Genomic DNA, 15,189 nt, shown 5'->3' with positions numbered 1-15,189 from the left:
ATCCCACTCCTAGGAATATATCCCAAGAAACTAGAAACACCAATCAGAAAGGATATATGCACCCCTATGTTCATAGCAGCACAATCTACAATAGCTAGAATCTGGAAACAGCCTAGGTGCCCATAAGCAGGTGATTGGATCAAAAAACTATGGTACATCTATACAATGGAATACTATGCTGCCATAAAAAAGAAGGAATTCTCATTATTTGCAGCAACCTGGATAGAACTAGAGAACATCATGCTGAGTGAAATAAGCCAGTCAATGAAAGAGAAATACTACATGACCTCACTCATTTATGGATATTAAAGAACATTATAAACTGATGAACCAAAAGACAGATATAAAGACAGTAAAGCAACAAGCAGACTGTCAAATTACAGCCGGGAGGGTAGGGAGATCTGGGGAGATAAGAGATCAACCGAAGGACTTGTATACATGCATGTAAGTACAACCAATGGACACAAAACTCCAAGGAGGGAGGGGGGGGGCAATGTTAAAATATGTACACAGATAATAATTTAATAATAATAATAAAAGAAAATAAAAACAAATCTTAGGCTATACCTATTAAGTCCAACCATCATGCAAGGTTGGCTAGGGCCACAGTAATTTGTAGAAGACACTGGCAGAACACTGAAATTGGGAAGGATATTGTTTTATTTACAAAGGGGATTTTATAGAGATGGGCAGCTGATATGGAACACTGGGTGACAGGGTCACATGCACCTGGCCACCCATTTTGGAACACATATTTTAATGAGGACGGTTCAGATGGGGACACACCTTTCCTGCTTAGGAGATGCATGGGAGGCTGGTTAGATGTCAGCCACCTGTAGATGGGGCTAATAGGTCTTCTCCTACAGGGCCGTTGCTTAGCAAAATGAGCTCCTGAGGGCACATCTTCCACGTCTTCTCAAGTCACACTTAATGTCTCCTTGTTGCTTTTGAATAACCCTGATGCTCAGCCTTAATTTCATGAAGTAATGAGCTCCCTGTCCCTGTGGGTTCAAGCATGTAATGGGCAGTGACTATGTGAAAGCTGTACATGGGATCCATGGCTAACTGGGCAACATGAATTCTGGGTTCCCCTCCAACCTTGTGGTTCTGTAATTTAAAGACAGCTTATGAGTACTTGGCTTGAGGAAGAGTTAATGAAAGAGCTCAAAGATCTTTTGATGTTATATACACGCAACTCTGCTAGATTTATTATTATGACTCGGTAGTTTCATGTTAGTTAGATAATGTTTATAAAGACATTAAACTTGGCTGACATCTAGCCTTTTGAACTGGACTCACTTCTGAAGTCCTCTGGGACAACTCCTTAAAACGTGGCAATTGGGTGATTACACACAGACCACACCTATTCCAAAGTAAAGACTATTTTTGAAGAGAGCATGTCATAAGTTATAAGTTCACATATCAGAATAAATTGTTAGGGGTAGAGTCATAAATGATAGAGTCATAAAGAATTTGCAATTCCACCTACCCTACAAGTATGGCCAAAAAAATACTTCTTAAAGTCTAAAAGCTATTGGCAGCTGTTTCCAAAAAAGAAATATGAGGTTGGTGCTAGTGTTACACTGGAAGCAACATAATCTATTCAGGGAAATAGCTCTTTTAGAATTAGGAAACACTAACATCCTCCTTTCAAGGTCAGGGTCCATGTTTTAAAACAGCTCGTATTCTCAGCAATGAGTACTGTAGCCACACAGAAATGGAAAAATATAGAGGAAAGATCTAAATTAGTACTCACATCCAGTGTATAAATCAGGTAAATTAGTACATAAAAGCCCTTCATAGTGAAGGCTGGCTCTACTTCAAATAAATCTGATTTATTCTCAAATGAAAAACAATCACGAAACCTTCATATACTTTTCTTCCTGTTTATCACAACATCTTACAAGCTCCTAAAACTCAGCTCAAAAAGTCCCTGCCACTGTTTCCCCCCAGAGACAAACATCTCAGAAACAGAACTCCAGCAGAGACCTAGTCCTCCTATGACAGAAAATGAGAAGAAAGCTGCACATTAAGAATGTAAGAACCAAGTCACCATTCATCTGCCTAGTTAATCAAGAGAATACATCTGAGGGTGAGCTGTGGTTCCTGGATCACCGCTGCCCTTTGGGGAGATGACAGCCAGTCGGCAACCTTGTTGGCTGCACAGATGTGTTACTGGGAGAAGACACTTGGACATTACACACAAAGTGTGAAGTGACGGGAATGAAACATCAGACAGTGAGAGAAGGCACGCACTGATTGCAATACCACTGTCTCCTCTGTGCCGCCCCACAGGGAGCGCAGGGCAGCGCTCTGGTGTTACCACAGTGACTGTGTGGCCTTCTAGGATGAATATTCTTAATTCTATTTAGCTTCTTCTAATTTTCATTTTGCATAGGTATATACATGCATACATATATATATATGCAGGTGTAAATAATTTATTTTTTGGTGTGAAAGGATGAGATGTCTCAAAGTATTTTAGAAATAGAGAGTACATACTAATAAATCAATATGCAATTTACTAGTAGATGTGTTAAAACATTAATATTCAAACAATATTAAGGCAGGCAGCACAATCCGAGTACATAAGCTTCGTATCTTATTTGGAGTGCAGGGTGCTGTATGGTGAACCCAATATTTTAAGAGTAAATTAATTCCCTTGAAATATTAGATTCATGATGGTTTGCTACATTCCCAAGTGTTACTGAATTGTAGCTGACAGAACCTGTAACTCTGATTTCATAGTGAAAGCCTGTAGGCAAGGGATTAATTTTGAAAAAATAAAAAAGAAGTTGCCGAAACTGGTTTGGCTTAGTGAATAGAGCGTCAGTCTGTGGAAAGGTCCCAGGTTCGATTCCAGGTAAGGCCATGTACATTGGTTGCGGGCACATCCCCGGTAGGGGGTGTGCAGGAGGCAGCTGGTCCGTGTTTCTCTCTCATCTCTAATCGATGTTTCTAGCTCTCTATCCCTCTCCCTTCCTCTCTGTAAAAAAAAAAAAATCAATAAAATATATTTTTTAAAAGTTGTTAAAAATATTTAAATATTTCAAGCATGACAAATAGCCTAGCAATTATAAAACAACATCTAGGTATCTACCATCCAACTTAAATATTAATTGTTTTGTTTCAAGTTACTTTCTTTTTAAAGACACAAAGCTAGATTATAGCCCCCAATCCCAATTTCTCCAATCCCCTATCCTGTAACCATCATCATGAATCTATTATCATTCCAATGAAAACTTTTAACTTTATTGCATATGCATATATCAAAAATAATTAAAAACCTCAACTTGCATATTTAAAAACTATATAAAAATAGTATCATAATATTTCTGGAGATTTACCCATGTTGCTATAGATTGCTTTAATACACTTATTTTAACCTTGTATATGCTTTCATTGGGTGAGCATACTGCCATTTATTTAATCATTTGCCTACCAATGAACACTCAGTATTTTCCACTAATGCCCTATTATAAATAATGCTCCCGTTTATTTGCCTTCCGGCACAATCTTTCTTTCACCTTGACCTCAAGCACTCTTGCATCTACTTGATGGTGTTATGGTGTTGCAATGTCCAGTCTCTTGAGGCATAATAGCTCAGTTCCTCTTAGTCTCTCACTCTTCACACTAGTTCGTCCTGCCTTGACCATGAATATTTCTCTAATTGTTCCTCTTCTGCACTATCTACTTCTTCTATTATTGATGGAGCTCATGCTGTTATCTTTAGACTCCTGAAGTCCTCTTAGGCCTCTCAGATGCTGGGCTCATCCCCTTCCAATCAACCCTCATCTGCTGCCTGAGGAAGAATGCGGTTAAAAGCCCAAACCTGCCCTGCCCTGCCTTCATCCCCACTGCATGCGGGACTCGGACTCCTCATTTGGGTTCCCCAAACAAGGCCTACATCTCCCTCGGGCTTGGTCTCCCTTCAGCATCCTCTTCTGGCTGCTACCTCTGACTTTACATCCCTCCTATGCTGGCTCCAAGCCTCTGCTTATGACTTGAAGTATCTCCCCTGTTTACTCAGCCAAAGCCTCCTTATCCTTTAGGACAACTTTAGTTTCATGTCAAACAGGGAACTTCCTTACCCATTCATGCTGTGCTCCCAATGCCTCTTTTTAAAAAAATATATTTTTATTGAAAGGCAGGGAGGTAAAGAGAGAGAAACATGAATGATGAAAGAAAATCACTGATTGGCTGTCTCCTGCATGCCCCCTACTGGGGATCAAGCCTGCAACCGAGGCATGTTCCCTTGACCGGAATTGAACCCAGGACCCTTGTCCATAGGCCTATGTATCTACTGAGCCAAACCAGCTACAGCCCAATGCCTCTTTAATGAGTCCTTTAACTTGCCATTTTTCATTGCCATTCACAGGACCTCATGTTCCTCCCCAGTCTGCTTGCTACCTGAGGGCAGGATTGAGTTCTATTCATCCCCAGGTCCAAGGAAAGCATTGAGGTACTAACAGGCATTAGGACTTGGGCTGAGCTGAAGTGGAAGGCAGCTGATCCATTAAGTGTAGTATTTTATTTTCAAGATAAAGGAGAGACAATCTTTTAAAATGGAGATTTACTATGGAATACATAATAAAAACGACATCTGCCCTCTATGAACAAGACCTCTGTTAGCTGACACTTCTGCATGACTAAGCATAACTATCCTAGCACCACCGGAGAGCCTTCTGAATCATTGCGTTAAGTTACACTCAGCCTACGTCACAGTTGTGAGCACTATTTCATCTCCTATCTACAACCTCCAACTCCTTCACCAGGCACCATACAAGGGCACAGTCCAGACCGTTTCAGCATTTCCTCCAGGACAAGATCGCGTTCTTTACCCACCTGTAACAAGCTCCCTTACTTCTGCATCAACAGATTTTCTTAACAGTCTCAACAAGGCAGGTATCCCACCAACATTCTTCATTGCTATTTTATTTTCATCTGTCGACTTGCCAAAAACAAGATTTCGGAGGGCACCACAAGCATTCTTCTGAACTTCCAAAACTCTGTGGTCCAAAAGGTCAACCAGATGCTTGATTCCCCCTAACCTACACACCTAGAATGAGAAATATTAGGTACCAGGCCTAAGTGACATGAGATTCAGCAGTGATCAAACAAAAGTCTTATAAAAAGATCACAGGAAATGGACAACTCCAGATAATTTCAAAAGTTTACTTTTCATTTTACATAACCCATTTTTTCTAAATGTTAAGGACACCATCCAAAATGCAGCTCATTTCCTGGGTTCATAGCTTAAAAAAGGGGAAGGGAGACCAAGGTGGATTAGTGGCAGGTGTAGGTAGCACAGTCCTACTCCAACCCTCTGAACACACAGGGATGTGCTTCCACTCTCGGGTGCAAAGAACAAATACACAAACACAATAAAGCTACATGCAGGGTTGGAGATCACAGAGAAAAGGATCTGTGACTAAAGCCAATGGATTCTTAGAACTGTTCCTCTAAGCTACTCTCTCTAAATTTTCTTCCATTTGTCAATTTATCAATACATTATGCGAACATTAATAGACTTTATTTACTGCATCCACCTTTAGGTCTGCAACTGGTATGTTGTTTTGCATATTAAATCGAGGAGAAACACTTAAGTTCTATGTGAAATTGCAGTGGGTTGGGGGATGGCTTAAAATGTTAAAAGAAAGAATCTGTATGATATAGGACACCAGCCAATAACCAATGACTCACCGTGTTTCTGCAAATGCCAAAAAACGTAAAATGTGAACTAAAATATTCCTATATGTTCAGCATTAGTAACAGTTATAAATCTTCTGTAATTTTACTTAATTGTATGTTGGCAACAGTCATGACCAGAATCTCATGAAATACATGAGCTCACTTGTTTCAGACATCCTATAATTTTAATGAAAAATACTTTATAAATGCATTTTAAATTGACCTTTGCTTCACGTTTTATATTTTTACAAATGACCTAGTGAGTGGACCCACAATTTGAAAGTGCTAAAAGCACTCTAAGAAATATACTCATCCCAGTTTTTCCTGAGAAATACTGAAATGCACAGTATTTATAAATGTTACGAAGTGAAAGAGTCCTTGGTATCAGAATCCCTCTAAAAGGGCATCTGGTAATTTCTTAAGCACACAGACACGAGACTGCAAAACGAAAAGGTACTGCCTCTGCCTGCGGCCCAGGCACTGGGTCCCGTACCTCCATCTTGACTTTGTTGTCGCCGAAGCACAGGTGCTGCAGGTAGGCCGCCGCGTTCGCCTGCACAGAGGGGAACTGGTGCTGCAGCATGTGAATGACCTCAGGCAGCTCGGGATCACGCCAGGCGAACTCCCTGCATGAGAAAAAGATGGCTTCAGAAGGAAAGCCCATGTGTTTAACAATACAAAACATTTGGCATAGGAAAAAAGCTCATTGAGACCAAAATTGGAAGTAGAAAAGTCCTAAAATACATGTATATGTAAATAATTTCTCCCCCTGATGAACATATGCAGAGGCCCAGCTGCTTAGGATCCTAAAGCAGACAAGATGCACAGAAAGAGATTCAGGAGGACAAACAAGTTCTTAACATGAGTAACTTTCTCATTTTCCTTGCCTTGATTCTAATTCTATGCCTTTCTATCTATAAAGCAATTTGCAGGTGCAAGGCTCAGGTAAATAAGTGTACTTTAGCTAGGTGAGATGTCACGCTTGCAGAGAGGAAGAAGGGCTGGTGGAAATATACAGATCGCAAATGTGGACCTGATGAATTTCAACAAGTGTCATGTTTATGGCTGCTCTTGATTATAATTATAAGCAAGAAACACAGAAAATTATTTAAAAATATTTTCTTACCAGCAATCCCATGTGCAGAAAATTGAAACACTGCTGGCATTTTCTGCTGGTCTTTTTTCAAAATATGTGCAAATGTGCTCATGTGTGCATACAGATTTTTTCCCCCAAAGAACTGGACTGTTATTGAACAGCACTTAAAATTTCATGAATACCTATTCTGTGCTAGGCATTTTATGTATATTACTAGTAATTTATTTTTATACCAGCCTTATGGATTTGGAGACAAGGGCAGAAAGATGAAGCAACTTGTCTAAAGTCACCCAGCTAGCCAAGAGTAGAGCAACATTTGAACTCTGGCAACCTGAATCCAGAGCCTGAAGCCTAACACCCTGTGTTATCTATCCTACTTTTTGTAAAAGAAATATACAATTGTAACAAGCATATATACTTTTACATTTTGCTTTTTCAGGTCACATCCCACTGACAGAATTTTCAGATGTCAGCTGACTGCCCCACTATTTGGAATCCTTTTTAAATATGAATTTATGCTTATATCATATGTAGAACAATTTCTTACAAACAGTTAAAAAAAAAGCAACAAATTCACAGACTTTGATTATAGGACAAAGTAAACTGTTAATCCAAAAATGAATTAATATTGAATAAACTTTTCCCCCATCACTACACCATTACAAATTATTATCTTATTATGAGAACTTTTAAGGTTACTCTCCAAACAAACTTCTTTTCAAATATACACTACACTACATTAATATAGTCACCATGCTGTACATTATATCCCTATATATTTTATTTTAACTTGAACTATTTAACTGGACGTTTATAGCTTTTGACAACCTTCACTCATTTCTCTCATCCTCAACCCCTGCCTCTGGCAACCACCAATCTGTTCTCTGTACTGATGAGTTTAGTTTAGTTTTGTTTTTCCAGATCCCACATATAGGTGAGGGGATATGGTATTTGATCTGGTAGTCTGTGTCTGACTTATTTCACTTAACATAATCCTCAGGATCCACCCATGTTGTTACAAATGGCATGATTTCCCTTTTTATGGTGGAATAATATTCCATTGTGTACAAATATCACATTTTCTTTACCCATTTATTTCTCTGTGGACACTTGGCTTGCTTCTACAAAAACATTTAAATTAACAACCCAGTGATATTGCTATTGCCCGGTTTTAAAGGCCCAGTGTCTCTCTTGGTCTTGGAGGGCTCCAGGCATTAACAAATATTTAGTGACTCCCTACTAGGCTGCAGGTGCTAGAGGTACAAACACTGAATTTAATTTTATGGATGTCAAACTGAAGAGCTTAGTCTTAATACCAACAACAAGTTATTAGTTATTGATTTTACTGGCATCAAGCATTGGGTCAAGAGCTTTATATACATTATCTCATTTACCTCCATTGTTGCCCCATGAGGTAAACACTATTAAATAACTTTAGATATAGACAAAGAACCAATGAAGTGGTGAAGGTTAGTGATCTACCGCCAGGTGATCTATAGACATGGTGAGGCAAAAGTAGGTTTACAGCTGTTTGTATAAAAATTACAAAAATTAATAAATAATATAAAAATAAACTGTGTTTTATGTACTCACCACTGTAAACTTACTTTTGTCCCCTCCAGGACTGTCCCCACATAAGCAACAGAGAGCTAATGAAGGTTTTGAAGCAGAAGAGTGACAGAATGGGACAGGGTCACATTTATAAGGAAGATACTCATCCATTCTCTCTGTCTTGCTGGGACCACTCTAATAGCCCTGCTTCAAACGCCATCCCTCCTCTCATCCACTCTTTGCACAGCTTCCATATGATCCTCTGAAAACTGAAGTCAGTGGAGATTTCTGGCTTGGAGGACAGTCTGGATGACCATGTCATGAATAGACATTAAGAACACCACAAATGGCCCAGCCAGTGTGGTTCAGTGGTTGAACATTGACCCATGAGCCAGGAGGTCATGGTTCAATTCCTGGTTAGGGCACATGCCCAAGTTTTGGGCTTAATTCCCAGTAGGAGACAAGTAGGAGGCAGCTGATTGATGATTCTCCCTCCTCATTGATGTTTCTCTCTCTCTCTCCTTTCCTCTCTGAAATTAATAAAAACATATATACAGATATCCCTCAATACTAAGGGGTAGGATAACACAGCAGAAAAAGCACATAATTTAGAATTAGGTTGCCTATGTTAAAGTCCCAGGTCCTTCACTTACTATGCCATTTTGAAAACCAGTTAATTAATTGGAGTTTCAGTTTCACCATCTATAAAATAGGAACAATAAAACTATCATTTCTACCTTCTTCTTAGGTTGGCTGTGATGATTAAACTGTTATAATGTATATTAAAATATTTTATACACTTTAAATTATGATATGGATATTTTATTAATGTTCATTATCCCTAACATAAGAACTATTATAAACAGGCGTATTCTCTGCAATCACATGTCCTTTCATGCACTGAAACTATTCTAGCCACTTCTGATTAAAATCTGCCTCTGCCCATTATGTAAATCTATGCCATAATTAACGGGGTGCAAGGAATGGGATTTAATCTTTCCTTGATGACTCACAATTATTACAAATACACATTTTTGTCCCCTTTAAATGGCACAGGGGTGCCCAAGACTTCCTGGCATTCTTGGGTGATACGAGGGTCAGACAACACAAAGAGTAGGCTCCAGACAGAGATGGGTAGTTAGGCTTGGATGGCATCAACTCCAATCTTGATTTTCAGCAGCAATTTACCCTGGGGAGATGGCTACCTGGCATGGCATCAATGCCAGGATCTGCTTTATTAAAACCTAAGCCCAGATTCCAGTTTTCAGCCATGATGAAATTTACCCTTCTACAACAAACACATATAAAATTGGACTAATTGTATGAGGACTCTGTAGTGCAGTGGGTAGTACATCGGACTTCTAAATGCATAAGAAAACTGTTTTCAGGGCCTGAACAACAGGTAACACAGGGATGTAATCTTTGAAAGGGAATTACCGCAGGAGCCTAATATTCACCTGGCTTTCTGCCCGAGGGCACTTCTGGGATGTGGCATAGGAAGCACAGACCCTTAAGGAAAATATCAATGATGAGCTTAGTGAGCTGAGAGGGAGGGACTGGAATTTGGAGATGCCAAAGTGGTTAGAACTTGTGGGACAGGGTAATGGGGAGCTGGGAACTATGCAGAGCAGATTCTACATGTGTGTGGGAGGATTATTTTCAAGTTCGTAGTTGAGTGTGGGGCTGTGCATGTATAGGGCACATGTACAGGTCCGCTGGAAAGTAGTTGCTGCAAGACTGAGAGCTAAGCATGTACTTGCTTTGGTAGCACTTTGGCTAAAATTTAGGGCTGAGTTTCTGCCAAGTGATGGTGGACTTCCATCTCAGTCTGAGTGCAGACCTTACTGAGCACCTAATCTCACAAACTATACCAGAGAGCAAGGGCCATGTGCTAGGAGTTAAACAAATCTGAAATGGACCCATCCTAACAAAGAATAAAACCAATCTCGACAGAATCAAAAGCGTCTGCCAGTAATTATCTGCCACAAAAATACCTCAGAACCTTAACAGGAGACAACACAATCCTGAGTCCCTACAATGTATCATCCATAACAGTTCACACATAATTTAACTGGTGGGCATCAGAAGAAACTAAAAAATATGACTTAAAAAAGTATAAAAAACCCCAAAAATAGAAACAGTCCCAGAAAAAACCTAGATGTTGTAATTATAAGAAGAGGATTGTAAAATGGTTATTGTAAATGAGCTCAAAGACTTAAAGGAAAAGATGTCTATAAAAACTGAATAGACGAGGAATATTATCAGAGACATGGAAACTGTATAAGAAAAAAAAAAAAAAAGAACCAAATGCAAGTATCTGAAATAGAAAAAATTCACTGGATGAGCTTTAAATATATTGGAGAATGTAGAAGAGACAATACATTTGAAGACAGACCAATTAAAAAAATCCAATCTGGAGAATATATAGAAAAACAGATTAAAAAATCTGAAGAGAGCTTCAGTAACCTGTGAGATGTCAAGTTATCCCAGAAGAAGAGGAGAGTAGTTTGGGACAGACAAAAAATACTTAAACAAATAATGGTGGAAAATGTCCCAAAAATCATCAACCAACATTTAAAGAATCTTAGTGAATCCCAAGCAAGTTAAATATAAAGGAAACTATATTTAAGCCTCTGACAGTAAAACTGTTAAAACTTAAAGATAAAGAGAAAAATCTGAAAGGCAGCCAGAGAGAAGATTCATTACATAATGAGAACAATGATACAAATGATGTCTGATTTCTCATTAAAAATAATGAAGATCTGATGACAATAAATGAACATTTTTTAAACTACTAGGGGAGGAGAATGGGGGTAGAGGGTGGTGGAATTTTACCTATCTATCCCAAAATTCATATCTAGCAAAACTATCCTTTAAAAACTAATGAAATAAAAACATTTTCAGGTTTAAAGCTGAGAGAATTTCTTGACAGGAGATATGCAGCACAAGAAAGGCTAAAGGACATTTTTAGTTTGAAGGGAAATGAGAAGAGATAAAAAAATTGAATTTATAGAAAGACAGGAAGAATTATAAATAGTAAATATGTAGGTAAATACAATAACCATCTTTTTTACTTCTATTACTTTCTTTAAAAGACAATTGACTATTTACAGTAAAAATAGTAACAGTATATTATGGATTTTATAATATATGTACAAGTAAAACATTTGACAATATATAAATGTCAAGGAGATGATAAATGAAATTATCAAAGATTAAGCCCTGCTGGAAAAAACATCACCAGGATGCTGTCACTTTAAATCACTTCCCATAGGAAGTACTTTTCTTTTTCCTTTAGGATGTATTGTTTGTACTATTAATCATTTTGCTTCCAAACCAGAAAACTATTTTTAAAAAAACCAACCCTCATAGATCTTTTACAAAGAAAACATGAGTAATTTCTTCAGTCTTACAGCATTTTTTCAGGCTAATTATAATGTAACATTAATCATAAAGTAAGGAGGTTTAGAAGTGAGTAAATACTTAAAGTTGCTATTTTCAAAACTAAAAATTAAATAGTTAATATAACTATTTTATTTAGCTTTGAATATTCAAACTTCAAATTCACCTGAATTCTAGTTTCAGGTAGAAAAAATACACCTATTATTATAAGGTAATCATTTATTCATCTTACAAATGCGTTATCAGTAAGCATTCACATAATCAAAGCTAGCTATAACTGTTTTATGCATTAGACTATGAAATTATCATACTATGAATAGCTGAAATATATTATCATACATGAAATCCTTATATATAGTGAATCAACTCACATCAGATGTCAGAACTGAATTCTTCAGGGACACATGTTAAACTCAAAGCTCTAATCACAGCACTGCTTCTCTGGGTAGCTGTTCTTTTCTCTGTAGCTTCAGCCAAGGTGTGGTCTAAATTACCTTTGACTCAAAGCCCTTTTTAGGATTTCTTCATGTATTAGGGTGCCATACTCTTTGTCATTTTGAGGTTTTTAAAAACAAAATCATGTAAAAGTATTTCTGAATTATACCGAGGTGCTATTAGACAAATTATTTTACAAAATCCTTAAAATGACAAAAAAGGTGGCAAGCATAATCAAATGTATATATAAACCATAAAGAATTTTAGAAAAAAGAGATAAGTAGAGTGGTTTTAGGAAAACAGAGGGCTTCCCATTTAACTCTAAAGTATCTTTAGTTATTTTTTGTTTTAATGATCAAAACCTCACTGATGCTGCTTTTATTTCACATTCATTAGAATAAGTTGGTAGGTTGATAAAAATGAATTGATAATTATAACAATTTTCCAGTGAAACAACTGTCTGTGGGCGAAGAGTGAATGAAATCTTGTTAATATATGCCTTAAAATAGCACTCAAGCTGCTTAAAATTTAGCAATAATTTCACTTTTACAGAAATTAGAGTTCTCTTTTAGTTTCTAAACATCTTTATTTCCTGAATATTTTAAATGGCTTTCATTAAAGATGAGGCCAGTCTGTAAAAGGCAAGTACTAAATGACTCATACTTATCTTAATAAAACACATTTTCTACATGTCCAAATAAAATTTACAAAAGGAAACATTCATTATGTAACAAATATTTTTTTGCTTATGAGAATTTTTTTGTAAATGATTTTCTCTTAAATGGCAAAGAGCTTGTATGAAGGACCAAGTTAATAAAAGCACAAAATAACATGGATCAATATGATTGAAAGTGTACAACATTGGTCTTTCCCATTTAAAACCATATGCATTTCCTAAAGTTCTCATCTATGAAGTCAGTCAGGAAAAAAGGAAAAGGGGTAAAATAATCCTTTAAAAATCTTTTGTGTGGTTCAGACTGAGGACAGACCAGAGAGCTGTCTTGGTGAAGTATTTCAATGATGAATGCTGCAGATATTCAGACAGACCCGTGCATTCTCTTACCTATTATTAAAGCATGGAAAGAAGGAATCCATCTTCCTTCTTTAAATGAATTATCTAAAATGAAATTACCCACAATGACTTATAGTACTGGAATGCAACTGGAAATATTAGAGATAAGGAGTTACTGATCTTATAAGAGTCTTGGCAAATTGAAAAGAAGTGAGAATAAAGGAACTGGTTGGCTTCTATAATTCTGTAGCATTCGGAAGACACATAACAGTACTTGCCTGGGGTCTTTCTGAATGCTGTCTATTGATGGGGATCTCGTGGTGCCATCATCGGCCGGTGCTGTGTGCTGAAGTCTGTTATAATTGCACTCTTGCACTCGGTATTGTATTGGCCTGTAGGGCTCCGCATAGGTAGCTGTTGTGTTTAGAGCATAGTTATTTCTTTGGTATGTAAGGGTACTTCGTTGGCTGGATGTCCTTTGCAGATTTCCAATACCTACCAGAAAGTCAACATTTATTTTAAAAAGGTTAGTATGTTCTTCATGAGGTGATATTTATCAAAGTCAAATGTTTTCAACTTCAAGAGGAGTTATAGTTTTTACCAGCTGTATAACTTGCTTACTTTTAGATTTTACCAATTTAGCTCATTAGTGCTAAAAAAGGCACTTCAGTTTTTTGTATATGCTAACAATATACACCAACAATATTATGATCATTTTATTAGCAGAAAAGAGTAAAAATGGAACTATAAATCTGATTTATAATAGGTCTTAATATGTTTATTGAAATTCAGTAACAGCAAGAGAAATGTAAGAAAAAATTAATTTCTAAAATTCATTTTAGCAATAAAAAACAAGATGTGTTAAATCTGTAAAAATTTAAACTATCACTTTTAATAGTGTATAAAAGTTACTCAGTTTGCAATACATTTCATTTATAGACCTGTGGATTTTGATAACTTGGAAAGTTCATAAGAAAGAAGACTGGTATATCAAATTCTACCATAGCTACTCCCTGAAATTATTGCATGATCCTATGGGTAAAAATACTGTACACTGGCCCAGCCAGCCATAGGTTGAGTGTAAACCTATGAACCATATGGCCAGGGCATATGCCTGGGTTGCAGGCTCGATCCCTAGTATGGGGCATACAGGAGGCAGCTGATCAATTATGTTCTCTCATCACTAATGTTTCTCCCTCTCCCTTCCTCTCTGAAATCAATATTATTTTTAAAAAAAGATGCTGTACACTGTATTTAACATTTCTTTCCTAATCACTGCAGTAGGTATTTTTCCAATGATTGAAATTCCTGCAATCAAAAGAGTTTAATAACATTACTTCTTAATCCTATTAAAGAAAATACTCAAGATACAGAACATAAAGTGAAACATTTCTGCACTAAATTATTAAAAATTGGTACATTCTATTAGAAGAAAAATCCTGCAGTGGACCAAATTATGTTTTGACAAAAAACCACCCTCCTTTGTTCTGGGAGGTATGTCTCCTAGGGTTGTGCCTTTAGGGAGTTATCATAGCTACCTGGAGTTCATGTGTGAGCATGTTAATAAACTTGAACTGCCTTTTTTTTTTTTTTTAAAGAAGAGGCCACAGGAGATTCCTTGAGTCAAACTGGCAGCACAATCTGCAGCTTACATAGCCATGGGCTACAGATTCTGCTCCACTAGCCACTACAAGCTGGTGTGGCAGAGATGAGGGTGGGATGCAAGGGTGTGATGCACTAGCTCCCTATTTTTAAAAATGTCTTTACTGCTTTCTGTCCCCGATTGAGTCCACCATAAAGAATATGTTTTTCACATTCCACTCTTAAGCATTCGGAGGAAATCCATTATATAAAAAAAAATAATAATAACACCAAGATCACTCAAGACTATACACATGCTAAGTCAGAGATAGCGAAGTAACCCATACAGGGATTTCCTCCAAATACACATTCCAGGTAACAAAAAAATTCCCAATAAAGGCCTTCTTTTCTATATCTGTTA

General features: G+C 37.2%; 1 protein-coding gene across 8 annotated transcripts in view; it reads right to left on the bottom strand.

Annotated features, from left to right (window-relative positions):
* PKP4 (plakophilin 4) overlaps positions 1-15,189 on the bottom strand; it is a 222,868-nt gene that overhangs the window by 35,563 nt on the left and 172,116 nt on the right. For all 8 annotated transcript variants that reach the window (XM_084891453.1, XM_084891452.1, XM_084891454.1 and 5 more), the window contains 3 exons: positions 13,462-13,682; positions 6,185-6,313; positions 4,846-5,059 (listed from right to left, as the gene is read on the bottom strand). In XM_084891453.1, the coding sequence (XP_084747579.1) occupies positions 4,846-5,059; positions 6,185-6,313; positions 13,462-13,682 (564 nt within the window). The remainder of the gene's footprint in view (positions 1-4,845; positions 5,060-6,184; positions 6,314-13,461; positions 13,683-15,189) is intronic.

This window comes from Pipistrellus hanaki, assembly GCF_964339955.1.
Source record: "Pipistrellus hanaki genome assembly, chromosome: 8".
Classification (NCBI taxonomy): Eukaryota; Metazoa; Chordata; class Mammalia; order Chiroptera; family Vespertilionidae; genus Pipistrellus; species Pipistrellus hanaki.
This window is presented reverse-complemented; position numbering and strand designations above follow the sequence as displayed.